The following is a 21,106-nucleotide window of genomic DNA, read 5'->3' on the forward strand; positions in this document are numbered from 1 at the left end:
CCAGAAGTGTCCATCTTCATCAAAGCAGCCCGAAGCAGTTTGTTCAGACAAGGTAAGGTTAAATTATTACTTCTTCCAAGTTTAATTCATTGCTGAGGATCAATATATTTTCTTCGATATGTAACATTTTTGAGCTGAATTACATTCATATACTGCATGCAGATAATTGCAGATAATTGACTTATATAATGTCGGTTCTCTTTCTGTAGATAAAACGTTCCGAAAAAAATTAACATTAAATGTAGCGTTTAAAAATTTAAATAAAATTCAATTTCTTTAAATTGTAATCTATTTATACAGCATGAAGAATCTCAACTTCTTATATAATGTTGTCATGGTGTCGTCTGCTCCGCTTATATTTTCTCATGACCAAAGGTCAATGTTCCTTTATTACTTAAAATCGAAAATTGATGTCCAAGACATAGTTCCACTGTGCCAGTCAAATTAAGTTTGAAACAGAAATAGCTAAAGCACAAATGCTTGCATGATTATTTTTCCATAATGGTTCAAGGTTAAGTTCGTTGTTACTTAACAAATTATTAAACCTTTCTGTACAATGCAGCATACTTGTCTAAGCTGAAAGTCATTGGAATATTTGAGCGGTTTTATATATATATATACATATATATATAGGCATGTGTCCTTATTATACAGAAAGGAATATGTCATATTTTAGAATAGACAGGGATCTGTACTAGACAAGGATCGGTTTTGACAAGTTCCACAGTATCGCTAATATTGTCGAAATCCATGCACATGTATATGTATATGCAAGTAATGGTGTTGAAACTACTATTGTTGATGAAACGGGCTATCTAAAACAAACACGTTTGAATGGTTTTGTATGACATTTTAATAAATCAATTGAGTTATATGCCTTTATCAAGCACATACGAACAGACAATTTGAGCCACTCCGCCCTTACTCTATAGCGAATTATATGTGTGGTGCCTCGACATGTACAGGTTGTCAGGGACACGGTGCATCACCAAGGAGTTACACGTATCAATACAGTTATAATTAAAGTGTTTCCATCGATAGATAAACCTACTAGTGTCTGGCTAACAATGTAACATAGCTTACTGTATAAATAGTTTTATATTGGTCTCCAGTTGTTAAGAACAGAGAGGACATATACACCAACGATAAATGCCTTGTCACTCGTTATATCCAATACATGAGGTTATTACCAACTAACGAGTCAAGGGCCTATGGTAGTAATCAATCAGGAACAAGGAGCAATCTTAAGACTTATTACGTAATCATAGCCAATCAAAAATCTTAAGACTTATTACATAGCCAATCAAAACCGATGTTACTTTTTAAAGGTCATGTGTGATTGGCTGTCTCTAAGCTTAAGTTAAGTCTGCTTCATGATCCACTAGATTATATTGGGTTAAATTTGTATGATACTGATTATACTGTAGTCAAAAATCTTGTGACTTAGATTACTTTTATAAAAACTTTGTGACAGATTATAGACGAAACAAGAATTTTGTGATGAGGAACAAATTTCACTATAATATATTTCTCAGTATATAATTCAAAAATAGATAAGTAATTATGTCATGGATAAATGCAATTAACTTTCACATTTCTGGTTTAGTGAGACGGGGATCTCATCTGGAAGCAGAAGATTCTAAAACTGCCAAACTCAAGTTATGATGGGAGGTTTGTAAGCCAAAGAATCTTAACACAAAGGTCGAGTTCCTCGTGCCTCAGTCCCACAAAAGTGAAGGTTCCTCTTCGATTAACATTTAATTGATATTAACTTGTTAAGTTTTCCTAGAAAATTTCTGATGTCTAAAAAATACTGATACTGAATTTTCCCCCCAGCATTTTCCATCTCAAAAAGTACTCATACAAATAGCACTGGTGTGCAAATTACATTGTGTTTTGTTTGTTTTTGTTTTATTCTGTTGTTAGAATATCCTTCAGTTACTGTCCAAAAGACCTCAGATTGTTTGAATTAGAGAGATGTCTGTCCGAGTAAATGGCCCATAGGTCAAAGTAGGATAGATACAAGTACACATGTACTATGACACTGACAATGTTTCAGCCCTATGTGGTTACACTAACGTCACACAGATATTAAAACATTACACTATGTGGCTACACTGTTAACACAGTTTACATTGGGATGTTTCAGTGGCTGGTATAACATGATAATCACATTTTGTGATACATTGGGATGTTTCAGTGGCTGGTATAACATGATAATCACATTTTGTGATACATTGGGATGTTTCAGTGGCTGGTATAACATGATAATCACATTTTGTGATACATTGGGATGTTTCAGTGGCTGGTATAACATGATAATCAAATTTTGTGATACAAGTACAGACATTGTGCAGTACACAAAGTACCTATTTGTAACAAGAACAGAAAGTTACAGATCTTCACAACAAGTTGGTCTTTATACTGATTGACATAAACTGTATTGGGCCCTCACAGCAAGAAAGTACATTTTATGTGTTACTCAGTAAAGCTATCATTGTAACAACAAACCAGCATCATATTATCTTTCATTTTTAAATGAACTTATGATATTTCCTTAATTTTTCTCACAGATTTATACAGTCTTTCAATATACCTTCATATATATGTCCATAGTATTACAGTTTTACATATTGATGTATTAGTATTTTCCTAGTTTTAATTTGTTTTATCCAACAGGTTCACTGAGTAATTAGAAATTTTCATGTAGGAACAGTGTCTTACACAGATTTTTGAGATATTTCATTTTTCTATGAGTAAGATTTTTGAGATATTTCCATTTCTTCTACGTGTAAGATTTTTGAGATATTTCCATTTCTTCAACTTTTTCATGTAAGCTAGTCCTGTGTAACAGAAATGATAATATGTAATAACTTTAAAATGTGCCTGTACAATGCCTGACTATTGATATACAACATCACACCATCAAGCAGCAACTTGTCTCATATAGTTATGGTATAACTGTAGTTAATGTAAAAAGCTTAAATTATGAAAAAGCCATTTAAATCATCCATTTACCTTATATGGTAAGTGGTGTTAATTGACTCAATATGACAAGAAAGCACTTGGATTACAAAAAATAAAGACCACACATTGGACACTGGGCTTCAAAGGCCAAAAACCAAACGACTATCAACATTTCTATCGTACGCGATGAAGCTTCCTGTACAGCTCAAATTGCATTAACATTGGTGCAGTACAAATGTTCACATCAAAACAGTATATAACAAAGTTAGCACATAATCTCTCTCATTCTCACGTAAAATGGTATGGCACCGAATCTCAGTAAAATAATAATTATAACATTCTAAGTTACCTTCTGTTGTAGACCAAAGAAGTGAAGCAAGACATTTTCCTACTTACAAGCATGTGGAACTATGTTTTTACCGTACAACCGTTCTATTGGTTACCAATCTTTACAACTCTTAAGACACTCCTTACATACCAATCGGTTACCGATCTTTACAATTCTTAAGACACTCCTTACATACCAATCGGTTACCGATCTTTACAATTCTTAAGACACTCCTTACATACCAATCGGTTAACGATCTTTACAACTCTGAAGACACTCCTTACATACAAATTGGGTAATTTAAACAACCTCTCTCTCCCATACCCATAAAAACTGTAGAGCATCTCTCCCATAACCATCGTAACTTCTTATACAACTTCACCTGCATTATACTGATCATAACTCTTCACGTTCTCTCTCTCTCTCACACACACACACACACACACACACACACTCACTCTCTCACACACACACACACACACACACACACACACACACACACACACACAACAAAACTACTCTCTCTCACACTGATAACAACTCTACAACCTCTATCCCATCCCCATTATAACTCTGTACAACCTCTCTCCCATACCCATTACAATGCTGCACAACCTCTCTCCCATTGGCATCACAACTCTCTACAACCTCTATCCCATTCCCATCACAATTACAAACCTCTCTCCCATATCCATCATAACTATGTACCTCTTTCCAATACCAATTATAATTCTGCACAACCTCTCCCATATTCATCACAACTCTCTACAACCTCTCTCCCATAACAATGCTGTGCAATCTCCCCTATAACCATGACAGGTCTTTCTACCAGATTTGTACCAACTCTGCTGTTGACCTGTGAATTTCTCTTTAACCCTCTCCCCTATTGCCCTCATCAAAACTCTTTATGCCCTCTATCAAACACAACAATGACACACTGCATACAGATGTACAACACATTCTGCACTTCACAACATAATTTACAACAGAACCACAATCATACCTTCCTTTCCCATGTTAATCTTTACATGGTCCACGACAATAAGATATACTGGTGTGTACATAGTCCATATAAAGTTTATCATACCGACCTTATAAGAAAGTGGTGCTTCACTATCTTTGGTTTAAACACTACAGCAGTAAATCATCCACTTCTGTTACTTACATGGACAACAGATCTTCACACACTCTTGTATTCATAATCGGATCCACAACAGCATAAAATTTAGGTCCAACATATAAAACAGGAATCATACAGTATTAAATGTACCGTAATAATAACACAACTCACATTAACTAACAATTTGAAATTTTATCATATATATATAATATATATTTATATATATTATGCAAGAATATTTAAGCAATGAAAGAATTTACCTAATAGGCTCAGCATTACTTAGTTCAATAAACATTCACATTTTACCTTTAGCACTTCATCGATGGCACACCAAAGGAACTTGTCTTATTAGCTTAGACCTTGATGAGAATCAAAGCACAGGATCATGTTGGCCCTCATCAGGTACACACAATTTAGTCATATAGCTATAGACCAGGATCACAGCACATGATCATGTAGGCCCTGACCAGGATCACAGCACATGATCATGAAGGCCCTGATCCGGATCACAGCACATGATCATGTAGGCCCTGACCCGGATCACAGCACATGATGATTTTGTAGGCCCTGACCAGGATCACAGCATATGATCATGTAGGCCCTGACCAGGATCACAGCATATATTCATGTAGGCCCTGACCAGGATCACAGCACATGATCATGTAGGCCCTGACCAGGATCACAGCATATGATCATGTAGGCCCTGACCAGGATCACAGCACATGATCATGTAGGCCCTGACCAGGATCACAGCACATGATCATGTAGGCCCTGACCAGGATCACAGCACATGATCACGTAGGCTCTGACCAGGATCACAGCACATGATCATGTAGGCCCTGACCAGGATCACAGCACATGATCATGTAGGCCCTGACCAGGATCACAGCAATGATCATGTAGGCCCTGAAGGATATCATGTATGCCTTGACCAGGATCACAGCCATGATCATGTAGGCCCTGACCAGGATCACAGCACATAGTCATGTATGCCTTGACCAGGATCACAGCACATGATCATGTAGGCCCTGACCAGGATCACAGCACATGATCATGTAGGCCCTGATTAGGTACACAGAACATAGTCATGTAGGCCCTGACCAGGATCACAGCAATGATCATGTAGGCCCTGACCAGGATCACAGCACATGATCATGTAGGCCCTGACCAGGATCACAGCACATGATCATGTAGGCCCTGACCAGGATCACAGCACATGATCACGTAGGCCCTGACCAGGATCACAGCATATGATCATGTAGGCCCTGACCAGGACACACACATGATCATGTAGGCCCTGACCAGGATCACACACATGATCATGTAGGCCCTGACCAGGATCACAGCACATGATCATGTAGGCCCTGACCAGGATCATAGCATATGATCACGTAGGCCCTGACCAGGATCACAGCATATGATCACGTAGGCCCTGACCAGGATCACAGCACATGATCATGTAGGCCCTGACCAGGATCACAGCATATGATCATGTAAGCCCTGATTAGGTACACACAAAATAGTCATGTAGGCCCTGACCAGGATCACAGTATATGATCACGTAGGCCCTGACCAGGATCACAGCACATGATCATGTAGGCCCTGACCACGATCACAGCATATGATCATGTAGGCCCTGATTAGGTACACACAACATAGTCATGTAGGCCCTGACCAGGATCACAGTATATGATCACGTAGGCCCTGATTAGGTTCACAGCACATGATCATGTAGGCCCTGACCACGATCACAGCATATGATCATGTAGGCCCTGATTAGGTACACACAACATAGTCATGTAGGCCCTGACCAGGATCACAGTATATGATCACGTAGGCCCTGATTAGGTTCACACAACATAGTCTTGTAGGTCCTGATCAAGTACATGCAACATAGTCATGTCGGCCCTGACTAAGCATACACAACAGTCATGTAGGTCCTTACCAGAATGACAACAAATTAAAAAGGTAATGTAGGCCCTGATCAAGTATACACAAGTCATGTTGGCCCTGATCTAGTATACACATCAGTGGCCCTGATCTAGTATTCACAAAAGTCATGTAGGCCCTAATCAGGATCACAACACATGGTCATTTAGGAGCCTGATCACAACACGCCATGACACAGACCCAAATCCCAAACCCCATCATTTCATGATATCGTACATTTGCCAGAAACATGGAGTGTTCTTTCATATATAAATTAATCACACCCAAGCCATTAATACATCACATATAGAAATCAGGCCATTTCTGACCAGTGGTCAGGGAACACACTACAATAAAATGACTAGCTGCCAGGCACCCTGATCCACTTGACCACTCTTGACCAGGCAGAATACTGGACACCAGTAAGATAATAGAGATTGTTTCTCATAATATTCAGAAATTTTATAAACTTGATAATATTAAGAATTTTTAAAATCTGATAATATTAAGATTCTTTACACATTTATATTGTGACCTGCTGATACAATTTGGAGCTCATTAATATTATATATCATTAATCCATGAAAAAGACTTAATCTTAATAATTCAAGCATTTTTCTAGGCAGTAAACCTCGGTGGACTCAATATTATATAAGTATCCTTATATTCCTTAATGTTACAAAAGAATGAAAGCATGTACAAAATACTTTCCGTATTAACATAGCAAAAAGAAAACAAAAAATATTTGATTTGAATATTTCATTATTTTCCCCAAAAAATCAGTCTACTTTTCATGTTCTAGGTATGGCAGGAAATAAAATCTGAGAGATAAGATTTAATTCATGAACAGAATACGTGCATGTTGTCTTTTTCTTTTGAGAACACAGCACTGCTATGACAAAGCTAATGAACATTCTCTAATTTCTAATTAACATATACAAAACTACATGGCATACCAGTAAGACTGAAGTTGATGATGTGAACAGTCATTATAAAATGAATCTTTGGTGTCAGATATTTCCATGGTCAATCACTTAGTGCAGTCAAATTATCTAATACATTGCATTACAATACATTATATATTCATAAATAGTTCAAACTTCACATTCTGCAAGAGTTGCTTCCCTTGACAATAGTTAAATTAAAACAGAATATTAAACATTACAGCACACGAGCAAATTTTCAAAAGCATGTTAATTACTTATAATATTTACGACTATTGAAAGATATCTTATGATTCAAACAGACATGGTTTTGCGACATATTACTTACAATTCACAGCGAATGCTAACTTCACAGAAAGGTACATCTAGCAGAGCGCACCCCCGAAACACACATTCAGCTTCACACAATCTTTAAATATAAACAATGGTAATGACTCTTTTGTTTTCACAAATTCATAAATTAAAATCACTGATTTGGAGTCAGTATATCCATGGTCAAAGGTAGTAATGTTTGTGCTCTGCCAGTACTCTGGATAATTAAGTGTAGATATATATCTGTCCTCTATGAGTATACATAATAGTGCTCCGAGTTTGCAATCACCATACATAGTGATGTCATCCATCTCCAGTTTTACTTGGATTGGAATGGATTTTTGGCAACAACTGCACGAAACACCGACAGAGGACATTACTTCTTGACCGGTGACTCCACCAACTGGTCAAACAGACTGGTCAGTGCTTTTTCAAAGGACCAGTTACACACGACATAAACACACATTAAAATACCAACAGGTACAAAACGTGACTAGGTTATCTCCCTTTGGTTGGTTTTCAACTGTTTACACTAACCAGTTTACATTAACTCTCTCAATCTTGTGTCACACACAAATTTACTGTCATTCTGCAACTTTCAAGTGAAATGACGTCTCCCTTTGCTTTTCTCGTGTAACACATAAATACTGATTACTCCCTGTCTCACTTCCTGTGTAGAGCTAAGTAGTGGCATGTTCCCTGTCAAACTTCGTCCTCGCCATGGAAGAAGAATCCACATTGCTCTATCATTGTCTGTATTATCTCCATAGGCAGTTTGGTGCCTGTTGTCATTTTGTCATATGACATAAAGTCTATGCGAAGAATGGTAGGCCATAAGCACCGCGCCAGGTTTCCTGTATCCATGTTATGTGTTTCTTTGTGGTGACTCACTCTGAAACACAAGAATTTCAAATATGTATTAGCATTGCAGCACAGATTGAGTTTTTTTAAACCATGAAAGTTAAATCCAAATTCATACAGAATGAATATCAATAATTGCAAACATAATTGCAAAGTTTACCTTTTAAAGATTGATAAAATGCAAAATCTTATGAAAAGAATTGCCACTCTTAAAAGAGACTGTGATAAACTTAACTGGTGACTGATAAAAAAATTTTGATCTCAATTCCAACCCAATTGAAACATACCTATTCAGATGTGTAATGAAGTATTTTAATACTTCAAAATTAACAGGATGCAGCTTCTTTAGAACCCCTCTCAGCGCCAGAAGTCTTCCCGTTGGCATTTCTGAAACAAAAGGAAACAAAATGTAATGACTGTCAAACCACAGCTGGCCGCTGAATAAAGCTCTCTACACATTTATCTTTTAGCCTCTTGTAGTTTATGAAAGAGCTGTAGAAATATGATTTAGTTCAGCTACAAGGAAATCTTCTCCCACACAAAAGTAACTCTTAAGATGCATCATTTTACCACAACACCAACTTAAATCTAAATTTGCCCTTAACCAAGTTGCACATCGGCAACGTCATCTTAAAAACATTTTGAGAATAATAGTATCTCCAAAGAATATGATGCTTTTTCTTCTATTTCAGGAAATCTCAATTTAATTGTTTCCCTTTTTCAGAAGAATTTCAAGCGGTGATTTCATTTCTTTTTTTAGAGGACTACAAACTGAACATTCAGATCCAGTCTAACAATTATAAGTATATAGAAAGTAAAGAATGAATATTCAGAGTAGCCCTAAAAACACACCCATTCTACTAAAACGCATAAGTCACATACAGTTAGTACAACACGGGAGGCTGTCTTCAAATGACTCAGTCCTCTTCAGCTCATTTTTGGATGAATCTCATGTTTCATAATCATCAATGGATTTATAGAATATTTTTTATCTTATATCATCTATGAAGAAAATTCTGGTTACATAACTAAATTCATGCTTCTGAGGATTTGTTACACTCTTTAAGAAGATAGTGATAGATTCAAAGATAAAGATGGTGACACAACTGCACTATGCATTAAAATATTTTTTTAAGATACAAATTGAATTATTTTTGTATATTTCTTCAATATCAACAACTTTATTATTTATTTTGCTTTATATTAATACATTATTAGCATTGACTAAGTTTCATTTTTCAGTCAGTTAGGTGTTTTAAATTAAATTAGCACATCATCACCACAAACCTATAAATGTACATGTATTCAGAGAGAAGCTCAGATATATCCAGTGCATATATCCAGTGGGAAAAAAAGAATTTACAAAGGAAAAGTGAATCATGCTTAAAGCTTTTTTTCCATAATATCCAAGAGAAACCAAAAAGATGCGAAAACTCATTAAATGATATCAAACAGTATAGAAATATTGTGCTGATTCTATTGTTATATCACTGATCATATAAAGATTTATGAGTAATTAATTAGACATAACAGACTTCTACTTTTTATTTAACTCTGATTTCCTTTTATAAACGAGACAATAATTAATATTTTGGTGAATATTAATTACTCCTAAGTCAAAGCACACTAAGAAATCCAATTATGAAAGTCCTGAAGAACTAGACACTGATAGGTTACAATGTTAATGAAGAGCACGGCACAATTTCAGGCTAACACAAACTTAAAGGGTGCAGAGAATCAAACAAGGAAGCCAAGAGTTGTCTCCCTTTGCCCTCTCACTTCCTCTAGACACAGCACCATACGTACATTATGTTCACTGTGTAGCATGACACAGAGAAAACTTGATTGTAGTACAGTGAAGTGACATAGAAGGACCAGCGTGACTCGGTGAGACTTAAAACACAATGAGTGGTATATAATACACCACAGTGATTGGTTACCTTCTTTTGGGTCGTCCTCATATTTCTCTGCCAAAGCCAAAAATCACAACAGTTTAACAGAGGTAAGCAACTCTTACATAAGAAAATTGGTGCTAAATCTTGCATTGTATTTATACAGGACGTCTATAAAATTTTCCCCTCTGTTTAATTCTTATCACCCGATGGTGCTTTCATTTAATAATATTTATACAGAAAATTTGTGGTGAACATTTTCACGTCATTCTTCTATGTGTTGCAAAACATAAAAATTATAGCCATGATATGGTTTTATTTTTAGGATATAATGATGATAAACTATCCATGTTAATAATATTCAAACCAAAAGAGGCTATGTTAAAAGGGAGGTAACTTATCCTGTGGTTTTATCTCCTCACTGCAATAGTTGGTACACTGTGGGAGATTTTTTTTTCCTTTTTTTTTGGGGGGATGTTCTTTTTGTTCTTTTCAAGACTGTGTATACTTTTTATCTGGGTAAGACTGTGTATACATTTTATCTGGGTAAGTTTTTCTATCTTAAAACGTAGCAAAACAGAGTGCAATATTTTCACTAATTTGTAATAACATTTTGCTTGTATACAAGGTTGGTGCCTGTAATAACTTTTCGTGACTAAATCCATCTTTATCACTGAAATACAAACCTGCAGCTTCGAGAAGTTCATCATATAGATATGAGGGAATCAGAGGCTCCGTCTCATTGAAGAAGTTTTTCAGCACAGTAGCGACAGCATTGACTTGGATCTCCAGGCTTTTTATATCATGACTAGGATCTACAAAACAAAGATCGCTCTTTACTTCCAGAATATCTAAGGTAAATACTGTTTATCTCATTCTCCCCTGATGACACATTTAGAGTCTTCTAAATCAAAGACTAGACCAGTACATTATGAAATTTCAGGGGTGGATGAGTTAATTTCATTTCACATCAATTAAGGCTATCATGGTCATTAAACTTGTTTAAACCGAATGCCACCAAGACCGGAATATTTTGACAAAAAATCAGGTTTGATTGTACAGGTTTTAATTACTACAAATTAAGAAGGCAATGTCATAGAAGTACATTAGAAAACACAGGAATCCGGATTAGAAAAAGGGTTGGTTTTGAAAAGTAACAACAAACATTACAGCTGAAAATGCTATAAAAAATGGATTTTTTTGTTTATTTTTATGTTTGTTTGTTTGTTTATTTATTTGTTTGTTTCCTTGTTCCTAGAAATATCACCATGTGAATCAATAAACAAATCGTCTTTTTTGAAAATTTCTTTTTTCTGTTTAATCTAAATGTCATTATCATTCGTTAAGCTAGGTTTGTAATTGAATAAGGTTCAGTTCTTTTCTGAAGGAATTTTTATTCTCAAATCTATTAATCTAAGCCCCTTCAAGGATGTTTATGGCAAATGTACAATCCAAGCATTATCATTAGGATAGGTTATTACCTCTATTTCCCCTATTGGGCCTCACCCGTCCTGCCCTTGGGGGGGCCAGAGTCAAAATTTATACAAGTTCTGTTCCCCTTCCTCCAATGATGTTTGTGGAAAATTTGGTTACAATCCATGCAGAACTCTATGACTATAGTAGTGATTTAAAGGATTTACCTCTATTTCCCCTATTGGACCCCGCCCCTCCTGCCCCCGGGGGGTCAGAGCCAAAATTTATACAAGTTCTGTTCCCCTTCCCCAAAGGATGCTTGTGGCCAAATTTGGTTACATTCCATTCAGAACTCTATGACTAGTAGCGATTTAAAGGATTTACCTCTATTACCCCTATTGGGCCCTGCCCCTCCTGCCCCCGGGGACCAGAGCCAAAATTTATACAAGTTCTGTTCCCCTTACCCCAAGGATGTTTTGTGGCCAAATTTGGTTACAATTCATGTAGAGCTCTAGGACAGTAGAGATTTAAAGGATTTACCTCTATTTCCCCTATTGGGCCCCGCCCCTCCTGCCCCCAGGGGACCAGAGCCAAAATTTAAACAAGTTCTGTTTCCCTTCCCCAAAGGATGTTTGTGGCCAAATTTGGTTACATTCCATTCAAAGCTCTATGACGAGAAGCGATTTAAAGGATTTACCTTTATTACCCCTATTGGGGCCCCGCCCCTCTCGCCCCGGGGGGGTTAGAGCCAAAATTTATACAAGTTCTGTTCCCCTCCCCAAGGATGTTTGTGGCCAAATTTAGTTACATTCCATTCAGAACTCTATGTCATTATCATTAAAAAAACAACTTCTGTTAAATTGCATTGATGATTGTGAATAGCAATCAATATTTATGAAATTATATCAGAGCCTAGTTCACAAACATTCCTTAACTTCAAATTTCTCTCAGGAAAGCATTAGAGAAGTACAGGAAAAAAAATAATTTAAGGAGCCTTCCTTAAAATCTGTTATGCTTTCCTATTGAGAATTTTCAGTTAAATGAATTCCTTAAAGTTAAGGAATGTTCATGAAACTGGACCCAGTTTCTTACAAGTTTGTTTCTGCTTAAACCCCGAACATACAACAATTATTCTAGATAAACATAAAGTAATTCTGTTATTCCATCTTACAAACTTGTAGATGGTAGCTTACCTTCGTGGAGTTTGGAATTGAGTAGATCTACATTTTGTTTATTACCAGGTATACGATAAATACCCTCAGTATGCATTCCTGTAACACAAATATAATTAGTTATCTCCCTTGAATAGAAACCCTATGGCACACATTGATCACAAACAGCTGATGTACATGTAGTTTTCATGCCAGACTTTTAGCAGCTTAGATCGAAATAGATTTCATAGTATTAAGAATTATTGTTTTTACTTATAACGTAAAATTGTTAAATTCAATGATCTACAATGTAACTTAAAAATACTTTCATCAGTAGCATATGACAATCTTCAGTACTATTGACAAGACGAGGGGGATATTCTAATTAATTAACAATTAACATCTAAAAATAAATACATAGCCACCAAAATCAATGCATATCAAAGGACAAATGTACCCTTCAGAATAGAAAGAGCAGAAGTTTTTCATCACTTTAATTATGTAGAAAATATTGAAATTCAAAAACAAGATAAGAAAATTCAGACTTAGTTATCATGATTTTAAAAGAGAATCGTGAAAGAAATGACTTTCTATCAAACAGAAAATGTACCCAGAAAAGTTCTGAATCTCTACTTCTAGTTGGTTATCAACAGTTAAAGATATTTCTAAAGAAAAACAATTTAAATTTTATACTGTTAAGGTATAAGGGTTGAAACAATGGGAATCATTCACATACCACGTGATACCCAATATTGTTTGTGCGGGACTATTGTTTCTCTTGTGGTGATGGAATGACGTCAAATGATGATATCCTGCACTAATGTCATTTGATTTCAACAGGCAGATTACAAAGGGCTACGTTCCATCAACACTGGAGATAATAGTCCCTTACAAACGTTATCGTGTATCACATGGTGCGTGGTGATAGATATAAGGTCACCTGTCTGCCTTGTCCATTAAATTAAAAACACAGACAAATTAAATCTCACCACCCGTGTAAGGATCATATATATGACACAGCAAAACAAATTGGGGTAAAAATGTTGGTATATACAATTTTTTTAAAAGGATGAAATATTATTCAAGAGTGTTTCTGATACAAACTTGTGACTCTACTTAACACAATTAAGTCACATGATGACGTCTTATAATTAGAAATGATGATGTGACCAGCTTCCGTTATCGGCAGCAAGATGAAGAAATGATAATGTTAATATCATGTCACAGAATTAAAATAGCCTTTCACAATATAGAAGGTATCATAATCATTTGATCATAATGAAATATGCCATGATGTAGTAATGAAACATCCAAATGACCTGGGCATGAAAATGTGTTGTGATGCACAGCGGTAACAAAAGGCACACAGGGCCTGTGTCTTTGCTCACAGCAGCACAAACAAATTTACATGCGTTTAAATGTAAGCTGTTTGTTTGGAACTCAATTGAAACTCAACTCTAGTTATAGCATATAGTACTTACGACCAATTTTCACTGGAAATAAGGTTGATAGAATAAGATTTCAATGTGGATCATAAAAAGGTTACCGGTAATCTGCTACATGATGTGTGTGTGTCATTTCAATTACTGAGCTTGAACCAAAAATTAAATTCACAGCTATGTCATAATGTTATAGGGATGATTTTATCAAAAGGAAATATAGAATACTGCAATGACTCTGGACAATATGAACTTTGTTATAAGAACTTGACAATTAGCTCGAAGATATACTGTTGAAAAAAAAAATTCACATTGGACACTCTTGAACATTAATTAGATCAAGATAAAAATCTATAAGATGCAATTGATCAGTTTGATAAAATCCACAACATCAACATTCAAGAATAACTGGCTAATAGAGGGACGGTTACAAAAACAGGTTTAGATTTAAACTACATGTAGTTGTTTAAAATTTACCTTCTGCATCTATATATTCCACACAGGTCTCCACAAACTGGGGGAGAGAGGGGTTGGCAGACGACATTGGAAATTCCTGTAGTTTACACCCACTTTCAGACATCCCTGCACCCCGACTGTCTTTTTTCTTTTTCTTTTGCATCTTCTGCTGTTCTTTCTGCTTCCTTTCCTACAACATTAAAGATGTCACTGAGATTAAACATTTGTACACTACAACATAGTTCAGATGATGAATTCCATTGCTGCCTACATTGAACCAACTAAGACATCACAGTAAAACATGCAGCTATCAGGCAGTAAACTATATCTTTTGGTAAGAGCTTATTATTCACTCATGAATTTCACAAAGTTCATAGTACACTGTTCATACCAGGTAATCATCCTCAAACTACATTGGTATTTCATGGAAGAGTGAGAAAAAAAAAGAAGACAAAACATTCAAGTTTACCCATGAACAAAGATAAATAACCTTACAACCATTCTTGTGCAGATAAACATAAATATAATCCAAACATTTTTTGGTTTTGTTTCTAGGCCTGCAGGTGTGTAAATACCTAAATCAGTCAAAAATAAAATATCAAATCTGTATTAAGATTTTGTTTGATGTTGTATCAGAGTATGTACCTCCTCTGTCTCCACCATGCTATCTGCTGTTCTCGGCTTCTTGATGGTGGAGTAAGGCATCACATGTACAGAGGCACTACACCCCATAATGTTACCAGGTAGCGGTCGTCATAGATACAGATTCACCAATCATGCATTCTCCATTACAACCAACATTAACATCCTCAGATCACCAGTTATCCATAGGACCAGTATATATACTCCTCAAATTTAGCCAGAGAACATGGACAAAAAATGGCGATTGCAAACTGTTCTACATTGTCCTGACTGTGTCCTGGATGATTAAAACATGGAGAGATTTCAACCTGGCCGAAGCTTTAACTGCTTAACAGAAGATTACTACAACATTTCGTAGTGGAAACACTGACATTATACCTTTAATACAAGACTTTGTACACCTATATATATTGGACATTTAACTCAACAATGGAAAAACTAGCAAGGTTAGAGACTATTCAACAATATCAGAATAACTTAATTAAGCTTTGAGTCAATATTTTAAGCCTCTTATGTAGAAATCCCTCTTCTTCCTGAGTAATGTTATCACAATTTCACCTTCAAGGGGTTATGTAAATCTATTGTTATGCATTTCAACTTGAATAACTTGTGGTAGATTTAATGTATACATATTGTGTATATAGAATTTTGTGATTAAGAAATAAAAAAAAAATCTAGGGTCACCTTTTTATCTATCTATGCTGATCAAGCTTAGATCACACACACCACACAACACTGTGTATTATTGGAGAAATTATGATTCTTTAAAGAATGATTTGGGTTTTTTTTTAATTTTTGTGACAGACTAGAGGGTCTAGTACTTATTTATGAAATTTCCATTACTCAGTACACAGGCTACATAATTTGATAGGTTTTTTTTTATTTCCCATACTCTCTAGTAAGCAAGTCGTTCAGAAGTTTTCATTGGTCATATAACCTAGTCAGATAACCAATCAGAGATTCTTAGGAAGAAAGTCAACAAATCAATTTTTTTCATTTACCCTAATTCCTCAGTACCCTAGAGCTAAACTATCACAAAGCCCTATACATTTTTTTTTATATCTTATTCCTCTGTTAGCTAACCAATCAGTTTTTTTATCTATCTTCCCAGAGTCAATTACTGCTCAAGCAACCTAATAAGAATTTCTGTCTTTTTATGAAAGTATGCTAGCTATTTGATGATAATATTGTCACAAAAGACAATACAATTAGAATGATGGTAGTATCACAACCTAGTCTTAATGTTAGGGTAAGGATTAAATTCTCTATATAGGTATTGACATTGTTGATGGGACTGTGCCAGAAATTCCTTTAATATTGTTAAACGTTACTCGATGACATCCAACCAGGTAAAGGTAGTCAAGCAAACCTAACTAAAGCACTGACAGTTTAAAATCTTTAAAAGAATTTGTCAAATTTTAAACGTGTTTCATTTTGATCTAGCATGATTTATTCTTACTCTAACAAAACCCTATATCAACTTTGTACAACATATAAACCTAAATCTGTGAGATCACTAAATTGATATCTACAGGTAATAAGTTCTCAGACCGCGCCTAACACTTCAATATCAATGAATACAGGTACATGTACATGTACATGTCAAAAGCTTTGTAAACACAAGATAAGTACATTTCTAACAACTTAATGATATTTCAGAACCCAGGCCGTTTCTGTCATGTACATACTCTATATACAACCAAGTAGGAATAACATTTATCAAGGTACCATATATCACTACCATATACTCCACTGTGACTTATACATGACCTGTAGCTATAAACTAACTATCATCAATTACAATAGTTCTCAGAAGATATAACTAAATTTCCTTTCCATCCTTATAATACTGAATACCCATAATCTAATTAATCATTTGTTGTCACCAAGATAGCCATTAAGGAAGTCAGTTTTATCTACAACTCTAGAGAAAAGATATCTAGATTCCTAACTTCAATTTTTGAAAGTAATTTTTATAAAGAGATAGAACAGTTCCCCCAATCGCACAATCAGATTATTTTCCTAATTCCTATAATGTTTTCCAATGGAAAACTTCAGAAGTAATCAAATGTTGATGCATTGATGAAGCTTTGATGAGCTAGCTAGCAGTAGATTAATTAATTATTAGAAGCCGGATACAATACCAACATTTCAATTAATTAACACCGTTGGTAATATCGCATACCCCCATTTGATGAAAACAATGAGGGATTGATCTTGTCATTTTCACATCACTGACAAAACTCTATGACCATTTTTGATGGCTGTAATAAGTTTAAGTTCTAACAACACAGACACCTATAATAGATACACCCGTAGAAGTCCTAAAAGTTACACATGTCTATTATTACCACTGACAACTGATGAGACCGTGGTGAATAGATATTTAAATCCACAGTACAACTTCCATTGAAATCCCTCACAAACACATTTATGAATTGAGATCATTTCACTGGTGTACTGTTATATTCCCTCTGGTAATCCGGAAGTCATACTATATACGGTATTTCAATACATAGTATTTTATACTGAATACAAGATCTAGCAGACGACGGGTAGTCCCACAGGTGTTAACAGGTTCGACCATCTATATCGTACCTACAAGCTGCTGGGTGACTAGGATCGTAAATGTAGGTCAATCTGGTTACCCATGGCGACTAGAAAACATATGCTCTTACCTTCACATGTTGTGAATGTTAATGATGTACATTTGTTTTTATTGAATACTTAGATTAAGCCTTTAATTCAATCAAAATATGAGTTCATATTCCTACAAGTTGAAATTCTAATCAATTGAATTTGTTGATGTACAGTTGACAGGCAATAGCTCTCTAAGATTTATTTAAATGCCAGCGTTTGTTTGTAGGTGATCAAAGTCAGGTATTGGTCCTTAAGAATACACGAGCCCTGCATCAAAGATAACACAGTATTGATTTAGGCCGCTGGACACCATGTAACACCACTATATACATGTAAATCGAGAAATAGCCATGCTGGTTTGATAGACAATAATGACAATACATTGTTTACCTATGTACCTAGTCATAAAACAATTATTTATAGATCGAATGAAATACACAAGAGGTCCATAGGGGCTGTATTGACTTCCAGTTAGCAAGGCACCAATATGCCTACTTCAATTACAAGCTTCATAAATGTACTTAGTGGTAAGTCATATTGTATATGCTTTAGGCCAGTTAACAGGATATCAAAGAGGTTTAGCCTGTTTGACCATGTGACCTTGACTGAAGTTCAAGGTTATTCATTTGAACAAACTTGCATTTGGTAGCCCTTCCACCAGAATGTCAGAGGCTTAATTTTAATCAATATGTGGTTCAGAAAGTTGTTTATTCTGGTTCAGAAAGTTGTTTAAATGAGAAAGTTGACAAGGATGACAGACTGCACAAGCCATACAACATTGCTAATGTCAAACTATCATTGTGCTCTTAGAGAAAGGGTGCAAATTAACAGCTCATAAATTTTACAATGCTACCAAGATTGACATCAGATGTTAGCTATTCTTCACCAAAGGATACTTGCTAGATGCTCAGTTTGCCATATACGTTTTAATAAACTTAAACCAGTTGATACGAGTTTGGTACAAAACCTGGGCAAAAATTTTGATAATTCAAGTCTCCAAACACAAGTGGTTTAAGTTTAAGCCTTTTTATTCAGAATACTTCATATCAAATAATTCCATTAAACAATAAGAAATATCTTGAAAACTGAAAATGTCTGCAAACCATTGATCACCTCCAAATGATCCCAGATAAGGATGTAACTGGATGGGGCAGACATGGATAGCACTAGAGAGCGCGATTCATGACAGGAGCACAACATGCATTGAATAGATTGATGACTGGTATAGAATGGCAATTAACACAATGTCTATAGCCAAGACAAGCTGAGTAAAAGCCACCAGCATCTACCAGGATACCCTATAGGGGATTAGGGTAGCTACGGTAACACACAATGTTGAATCAAACTAACCGATACTGTTACTATAATTTTTAAATCATCCCTAAAGAGAAACTGATGTTTAGTTCTCTGTATCATGGTATTATTTATCTTTGATAAAATCAAGCAAATATATATCATGATCAATTAAGCCTACATTAAAATCACTTTCAATTCTGTTCAAAGTCATACATGACCATCACAATTCATCTTATCAAAATCTAAATCTCTGCACGGTAGATCATAGTAGATCAAGATAAATGCCCAGTTCAAAACTTAGGCCAATAAAAGGACAACAAAATTAAATGAAACATATGCTAAGTAAAAATACTTTTGCCTCAACAGCTTTCTGAAAAGAAATTTCACAAAAGAAGAAATGCTCTTACTGACAAAACACATTTGCAAACCAAAATACATCAGGTAATAGTGAGATGTTCTTTTTTTTGCCTTACATGGCATGTTAAACAATATGAAACCAAATCAAACCTTATAATTTAACTAGAAATGTCATCCAACTTATACCCTCTCCCACTTTTTGTAACAAGAGGACAAAGGGCCTTAGCGGTCATCTGACATATATGCAATGGTTGTTTAGGAAATGAATAAGATATGGTGTCTTGCTGGCAATCTTAGATTTGGGATCAACCAAAAATGCAAAAACGCTTTATCAAGATCCTGTAAGGTTATTTCAGCAAGCTTCAGCCAAATCATACTGCTACAACTAAAGAAGAAATTCAAAATGTCTTTTCAAGATGGCGACTGTGGTGGCCATCTTGAATTTTGGAATCGACCTGAAAAATAATAATACTTTGTTGGGACCATGTCAGGATCAATTCAGGCAAGTTTCAGCTAAATTGCACAGGTAGAACTGGAGAAGAAACATGATGACTAGAGGTCATCCTAACCCTTCGGGTCAGACTATCTAATAAATGGGAATAACTCTGAAAAGGGTGGGGGTATATATCTTGTTTGATATAAATTACGCACATCTACGCTGTATAAGGATAATTGCCACCAAGTTTCATAGAAATCTCTCTGGAGGATAACACCTGTAATTTCCATTCAAATTAACAAATATTTCATCACTGCTTTTACTAACAGTGACAGGTCCCTGCCCTGATTGACTCATGATTTTTTTCCAAAAAGATGAATTTCATTGATCTGTCTTCAGCATTGAATAACTTAATCTACTTTGCACTGAATTTCTAACACGTCATCACTGGTCTGTCTTCCATCTGGAGTAAGTCCGCTTTACACTCAATTTGTTAAAGATGCTCCACCGCCAACAGAGCATAAAAAATATTCATCATTTGAACAATAATTTGTGTTTAATTGTGTATTTATATGTCTAATTAACACAGAAAATAATAAAAATTAAATTGTTTTTTGTCTTTGGTGCATGAGCAATCAGTACTTCATTTCATATAGGATATAAAGTGCCACGTAGATTTTTTTCGGGATGCAATTAATTATTTTTCATACTTTTAATTTGAAGTGAAATTAAAAGCTCAAACTTTTCAATGGTGATAATGGCGTAAAGTAAGTATTTTTTGTAACCGAAGTAAAATACTAAATCGTCTGCTCCTGTTTTAGATAGTGAAAAAATACCATTTGTCAGCGGTGGAGCATCTTTAATAATTGTCACTGATCAGTTTCACAGCTGATCACAGTTGATCACAGCTGATCACAGCTGAT

The 21,106-nt window shown here is 35.3% G+C and overlaps 1 protein-coding gene and 1 long non-coding RNA gene across 2 annotated transcripts in view; both read right to left on the reverse strand.

Annotated features, from left to right (window-relative positions):
- Positions 1-835: 835 nt before the first annotated feature.
- LOC138329309 (uncharacterized) lies at positions 836-5,300 on the reverse strand. Its single transcript, XR_011209445.1, has 2 exons — positions 3,807-5,300; positions 836-3,748 (listed from the first exon to the last, which is right to left on the reverse strand). It is a non-coding gene; the product is annotated as an uncharacterized lncRNA (long non-coding RNA).
- A 1,788-nt stretch (positions 5,301-7,088) lies between these two features.
- Positions 7,089-21,106, reverse strand: part of LOC138329310 (rho GTPase-activating protein 190-like) — a 52,082-nt gene continuing 38,064 nt past the window's right edge. The window contains 6 exon segments of the mRNA XM_069276213.1: positions 7,089-8,492; positions 8,749-8,848; positions 10,402-10,428; positions 11,040-11,168; positions 12,960-13,037; positions 14,834-15,002. Of these exon segments, the coding sequence (XP_069132314.1) occupies positions 8,303-8,492; positions 8,749-8,848; positions 10,402-10,428; positions 11,040-11,168; positions 12,960-13,037; positions 14,834-15,002 (693 nt within the window). The 3' untranslated portion in view covers positions 7,089-8,302.

Source organism: Argopecten irradians, chromosome 8, assembly GCF_041381155.1.
Source record: "Argopecten irradians isolate NY chromosome 8, Ai_NY, whole genome shotgun sequence".
In the NCBI taxonomy this organism is placed as follows: Eukaryota; Metazoa; Mollusca; class Bivalvia; order Pectinida; family Pectinidae; genus Argopecten; species Argopecten irradians.